The sequence below is a fragment of the Miscanthus floridulus genome, chromosome 7 (assembly GCF_019320115.1).
Source record: "Miscanthus floridulus cultivar M001 chromosome 7, ASM1932011v1, whole genome shotgun sequence".
Lineage (NCBI taxonomy): Eukaryota > Viridiplantae > Streptophyta > Magnoliopsida > Poales > Poaceae > Miscanthus > Miscanthus floridulus.
The window spans coordinates 114,151,455-114,157,974 of record NC_089586.1 but is presented as its reverse complement, the minus strand read 5'-3'; the positions used below and the strand labels follow the sequence as shown (position 1 = coordinate 114,157,974).

The window sequence follows — 6,520 nt, the reverse complement described above, 5'->3', positions numbered from 1 at the left end:
ATAGGATATCTGATCAATAATACATCAATTTGGAGTTAACTTGTCTATCAAATGATTCACAAATCACTAATTGCTATAAGAGAGTCATGCAGTAGGTATAGGATATCTGATCAATAATACATCAATTTGGAGTTAACTTGTCTAAATTTTAAGAAAACTCACTTATATTCAACAAAAGACAAACAAATAACACGTTCAAACAGGATACAAGCAAATCTTATCTGCGAATTTCGGACAAAGAATAACCAAGGCACGATAGAAACATAGTACTTCACTACTTCTGAACATAGATAAATACAAAGGTGAATTCAAACAGAGGATACAGCAAGTGGAAGAATACCGTACTACCAACAAAAGGTCTAGCTTTTGATAGAGATATGAGTCTTCAGATATCCAAATCAATTTCTGGTTTAAAATTGATACTAAATCTGATTGCAGAAGAATTTGTGATACTCCACATCATCAAAATGTTTTTACAAGATGTTAGATTATCATATCAGGACCATACATGCCCTCTCCTTCTAAATCTTGCAAAAGTAAGTCAGGATTAAAGAGGGAAAAGAGATCCCACAAGGCCACAACAATTTATAATACTGGTTGAGGACAACACGCAACGACCTTGTTGCTAAAAATATAGTAAATTATAGATGTCTAACTAGACAATTAGACAATTGTCTCAAAGGATAGCATGAGTACTGTTTGGTTATACTATTGAAAGATTATTAAAACCATTTTTTCAAATCATTTCAATCAAGGTAAACCTCGCAATAAAGCGCAGGTCGTTCTCTAGTTGGCTGCCATTATCGTATTTGGGATACTGTTATTTCCAATTTACTCTATTCGACATATTGTAAGAAACTATTCAGTCCACTTTACATAAGCCAACCCTGAAGAAAACATCTGATCACATTGGAGTTCCAAACTGAGCATATAACTAGACTGCCAAGTGCCAATCACAAAGGTATCAAAACACAGTTCATTCTGATCTCAGTAACAACTGAATCAGCCACGGTATTCTTCTAGTGTAAGGTGATAATACAACCTTGCCAAATCTTATTTCAAAAAACAACCTTGCCAAATCACAATGAATCCAAAACACAGTTCAGTGGCAAGAGGAAAGCAGCAATAAAGAACTGTGGTTGTAGCCAAGTTATGAAGATGCTAAATTTTACCAATTGGTTCGATAAGCTGAAGTCTGAAGAGTAATATCATTGGAATAGAAATATCTCAAGCAATCACATTGTAATCTTCTCTCTCGTGTACAGTCACCAAAACTAAGCCCGATACAAACATCCAAAAGCACCAAAATGTCATAGTTCCTAGTCAACTTGAATATTACCAGCGCATTTTTATTCCTTAGATACTGAAAACTAACTATCCTTCCCGCAGAGATCTGAATGAACTTAAAATCATCGCATCAACACCGCAGCAACTGATGCGACAGACACCCCAAGAGCGCAAGCGATGGCCATCACCCGCGTCCGGAGCAGCATGAGGTTAACGTTCTTCGTAGCCTGGAGGCACAGAGTGAGCACCTGCAGCCTCGCGTTTGCCTCCATCTTTTGGAAGAAGGCGATGGGCTTGATGGCGCGGCGCAGCACCAGGGCGACCGCGAAGGGGAACGCGAACGCCGCCACGCCCTGCACCGCCGCGGCGGAACCGACACCGACCGGAGGGGCACCGTACGCGATCCACGCGCCGGCGGCGAGGTGTGCCCCTCCGAGGAGCGCGAGCGAGCCGCTGAGGCGCTGCACGGTGCGGCGGAGCGCGTCGAGCTCCCGCCGCGTCTCGTCGGCCAGCGGCGACGTGTCGCGCTCCACCGTGGGGCCCTCGATCTCCTGGTGCCGCATCTCATCCGGCGACACGGGCGCGGATGGGGCGCCCTGGCTGCGCTCTGATGGCGTGGAGGAGGAGGGGTTGGGGTTCGGGTTGGGGTTTGAGGACGCGGAGAAGAAGCGGCGGCCGGGATTCAGGAGGATGAAGGGGTCGCGGCCATGGGCGAATGTCTTAGGGATGGGGAGGTGCGCGGCAGCGGCGGCAGCCGTTGGGCTCAGGAGGCGGCGGGAGAGGTGCGAGAGCGCCATCGGAGCCTGACGAGGAAAGGTCGCGCTGTCGCGGTGGGCGCTGCCGTCTGCTCGCCTGAATCGGATTTCTGAGAAGTATTCTCCCGTTTCCCAAGGAGTCAAGCCGTAAACCTGGACTACGTTTGCTCCCCTCGTATGCGTAAATGCCTTGAACTCGGAGTATGTTTTGCTAGCACACGCGGCATCACAAGGAAACCGCTACTATGGAAACGGCGGGCGGAGTACGTGCCGTCCGCACAACACTCACGCTCGCGAGCTTCTTGAAAATAGACCTCTCCTACACAGCGTATCCGTACATCGTTACGGGATAACTAAATTTTTTATTAAGAACATATGGATCACATGATAAAATAATAATACTATAAAATTAAATACGCAAAAGCAAAGTTCATAAAATTAACAGTCACGCACAACACGGCGTCGCAGACTCATAAACTGTATAGACCTTTCCGCACGACATGGAGGCTGTTGGCGTTCGCATTGCCTCAGGTCATTGCGTTGCGGGTCAGCTCTGCCGCGCGCGTGTCGCCATCTTCGTCACCTCCGTAGCACATCAGCTAGGGCCGCCAACCGCCGTGCCTCAACCATGCACGCCGCATGCCGCCTTCTCCGCCCGCTGCATAGGCCACACCTCACCTAGCTACGGGCTGCCGCAGCGTTGACACCCTAGCTTCGCGCATGGGTTAGGACCACGCCGGTAGCGACGGCGGCCCTGCACTTCTTGCTCTGTAATGAGACATGGATTTCCTTCCTCAGTTATAGCCTCTTTCATGCTATGATTCTCAGGAACTTCTCAGATTCAATGGGACTAACACAACTAGATTCTTCACCTAATAGGAACTTCGCTCAGTCATTCAGATAGGAAGAACAGATGTATAATAAAGAGATAAAATACACATGTTGAAAATTGTACCTATTATGGGTCTCAAGTACATCTCTTTGTGCTTGAGAACTATCAAGGCTATAATTATATATTTAAATTCAGATTAGTGAAGTCTATCGTACTGAACAAACACATGCATTCTACAATGCTTATGAAATCTGATAGCACGTAAATCTAGTTGAGCTGTGGCAAAATAAAGAAAATGAACTAATATTACTTGTTCATTTGTACAGCTAGCAAGCAAATTGAAGAATTTTATTGTGCCCATTTAATAGTCCATAACTGCTTAAGTTCAGTTAGCTGATATGGTCTTCTTAAAATGCAGGCTCATCCATCTCCATGGACCATGGTTAATGTTATTACAATTATAGTAAAATCTCTTTCTATAAAGTAGTAAATGATATTAGCATGAACATATCTTATTTTAAATATCTTGTGGATCTAACTGTACATCTGATAGATGCACTCGTAAAATGACCAAGGTCAACAAACATTGCTTCACTGCCTGAAAAGTGGAAAGTAGACCTGGTGATTAAATCCTAAATGGCAAACAGGTTATAAAAAAAATAGAAAGGAAAAGGTAAATATGATACATCACTCTACTGCAGTAGAAAGAAGCTATATCAGAGACATTGTTTAAAAATTCATATCGTGTTTTGAATATTTTTGTCAGGCCAACAATCTCATCCTCGGATGAGTTTTCTTCGATACAAATAAAAGACATGAATTAAAGTCTCTGATATAGCTTGGAAATAACTATTGAATGTTTCCTATACAGCTCTCTACCCTGCAAATAAAAGACAATATGCATAAGCTAGCAGTCAGTAGATCTCAAGGGGGCACATTGGCTAAAGGATGCAGCATTACGACCATTACCTAGCTATGTACTTGTTGCTGAGAATTTATATAAATATAAAGAATGAAAAAGACGACAAGAAAGATTGGCATTAGGTCAACTCCTTTTGATTTTTTATAAACACATCTGAAAGTTAACATGTGGGCTGTGGGCATCAAATCAAAACAACAAAAAGAACATGGATTCGACCATAAGTAGCATTTGTCCTCTTTTTTTTTAAAAAAAAGAAAGGTACTGCAGAATTACATGATTGTCAATCTTATCAGCACCATCAATTTTTGGCAATTGTAGAACTCAACCAAGACACCCATTGAAGTGCTACATCCCTAGCTCGCAACCCAATTAAGAGTAAGTTCTCGTAAACCTAGCTCCCCAGCCATTATTAAACTACATGAAGAGCTCCAAAATAAAGACCACTATTTAAAAAAGAGTAAATGATAATCTCAATCAACTCATTGTCTTAACTTCATTTTCTTAGCAAAAAACAGTTATGCAATTCAATAATAGTAAAAAACAGTTAGCTGCCGAAGACCCTGCGCGTGGACATCTTGACATACAGATTCTCCAGCCCATCTAGCTCACCCTAACATCCTCGGGGAGCACCTGAGCTGGTGCCACCACTTATTCCGCAACCGCCACCAGCTATGGAGTCCTTGATTGACGAGTATCAATGCTGAACGAAAATGTATTGCACACTGTTTCAAGTATACAGACTCCTAATATTATTTATATTCATATTTGAATTATGAATATCTAATGACTGATGATAGTGAAAAACTAAATTTATCGCACAACTAAACTAAATTTGCTAAACTCTAACAAACAACCATTAGTCTGAGAATTGAAACAAAAGGGCAATGGTGGCTACACTTACGTCAAGCAAGTCGGCATCGATCCTAAACTTCCATGATGGCAGACCAATTATGTCGCCTGAGTTGTCGTCACTCAGGCCTTCTTGTCCAGCAAGATCGAACAAGAATACACCAGGAGCCATCTGCAACAATGCATGGCTTAGTACAGTCCCTCATAGCAGTGTATCAAGAAATAAATCAAATAATACACCAGAACCAGGATGCTTGCTGATGGATCTCGCTACCACGTGACTCCCTCAACCTTGTTGCCACTGGATCCTATGGACCTCGCCCCGGTGGAGAGGGCATCACAGAGGAGGACGGCTGAAAGCATCTAGGCCCCTAGTTTAGTTTCGGTGATTAATGACAATACAAGATTACTATGACTAACATATGTTTTGCAGAGGCAATTAAGCTAGATCATGGTAATAGAGATCGATTAGGCAATCAAGGTGGTTATGCCCCTACGATGGAAATCATTTCGGTTTTCAAAGGATGGACGACAAGGTTAAGGATGGACTAGTTCTAAATGTCGATTGGAGTTGAAGAGACACTTAAAGTAGTTTAGGACTTTGTTTTTTCTTTGGCCGTACTATTAAGGGGGGTATGAATGGGTAGCTTGACCTAGGTGAGTCTAGTGAGTTAGGTGTGGTGCACACTTGTTAAAACTAGCGCTAGGTAGCTCCTACATATGCCTAAGATCCAATGGAACAAACTTCATTCACATATGATCGAGAGTTGGAAGTGAATGGAGGGTCAAATACTGACCGGACGCTGGCTTCGGTGTGACCGGACGCTGGCGCAGAGTTCGGTCAATTCATTTGACTAAGGTGAAATCGTTCGGTGTGACCGGACGCTGAGAGGTCAAGTGACCGAACGCTAAGAGGCAGCGTCTGGTCATTTCCAGTAAGGTTTCAGAGAGGTTAAATTAAGACCAGACGCGTCCGGTCAGTGCTGACCGGACGCTGGCAGCGTCCGGTCACACTGTAAACTCTAGAGTTCAGGGTGTACTAACCGGAGCGTCCGGTCACCCCGTAGAGGCACATAATGGTTCGTTTTTCAGCCGGTGTTATAAATACCATCTCCACTCGTATGTGGGGGTACTTTTGCTCATTCCAACAGCTGAGAAACACCTTAGAGAGTGCCAAAAAGAGTAAGGTCCTAGTGAGGTGATTGAGATTTGAGAATCCCAAAGAGAGCCCTCATTAGTGAAGATCAAGAGTAGCAAAATGTGCATCCACCTTCTTATTTGGCTTATCATGGTTAAGTAAGAGTTCGTACTTGTTACTCTTGGTGATCGCCATCACTTAGATGGCTTGGTGGTGATTGGGAGTTTGGTGATCACCCGATGGAGCTTGTGGGTGACCCAACTCAAGTTGTGAGCGGTTGTGGGAGATTCACCACGATAGAGTGTCGAAGAATCAACCCATAGAGAGCACTTGATCCTTGCGCAGATCAAGGGGGAGCTACACCCTTGCGTGGGTGCTCAAACGAGGACTAGTGGGGAGTAACGACTCTCCGATACCTCGGCAAAACATCGCCGTGTTCCTTCCTCTCTATTTACTTTGAGCAATTCAATTCATGTCATTACATTCTTAGAATTACCATGCTAGAGTAGGATTAGAACTTAGGTTGCAAGTCTTTTGTGTGGTAGAATAATTAAGAACACTTTCTAGGCACAAGGGGTTAATTGGGCAAACCATAGGATTTAATTATTGCAAAGAAATTTAAAATTAGCCCAATTCACCCCCCCTCTTGGGCATCTTGATCCTTTTAATTAGTATCAGAGCCTCATGCTCATGTTTTTAGGCTTAACCGCCTAAAGCAAGATGTCTCGCAAGGACAG

The 6,520-nt window shown here is 43.6% G+C and overlaps 1 protein-coding gene across 1 annotated transcript; it reads right to left on the bottom strand.

Annotated features, from left to right (window-relative positions):
- Positions 1-1,196: 1,196 nt before the first annotated feature.
- On the bottom strand, positions 1,197-2,195 carry LOC136464337 (uncharacterized). Its single transcript, XM_066463297.1, has one exon. The coding sequence runs from the start codon at positions 2,082-2,084 to the stop codon at positions 1,410-1,412; it is 675 nt and encodes a 224-aa protein (XP_066319394.1). The 5' UTR covers positions 2,085-2,195; the 3' UTR covers positions 1,197-1,409.
- Between the last annotated feature and the right edge of the window lie 4,325 nt (positions 2,196-6,520).

What these genes read in the sequence shown, in the direction of transcription:
- LOC136464337 (XM_066463297.1), bottom strand. Translation starts at nt 2,084, where the DNA reads ATGGCGCTCTCGCACCTCTCCCGCCGCCTCCTGAGCCCAACGGCTGCC.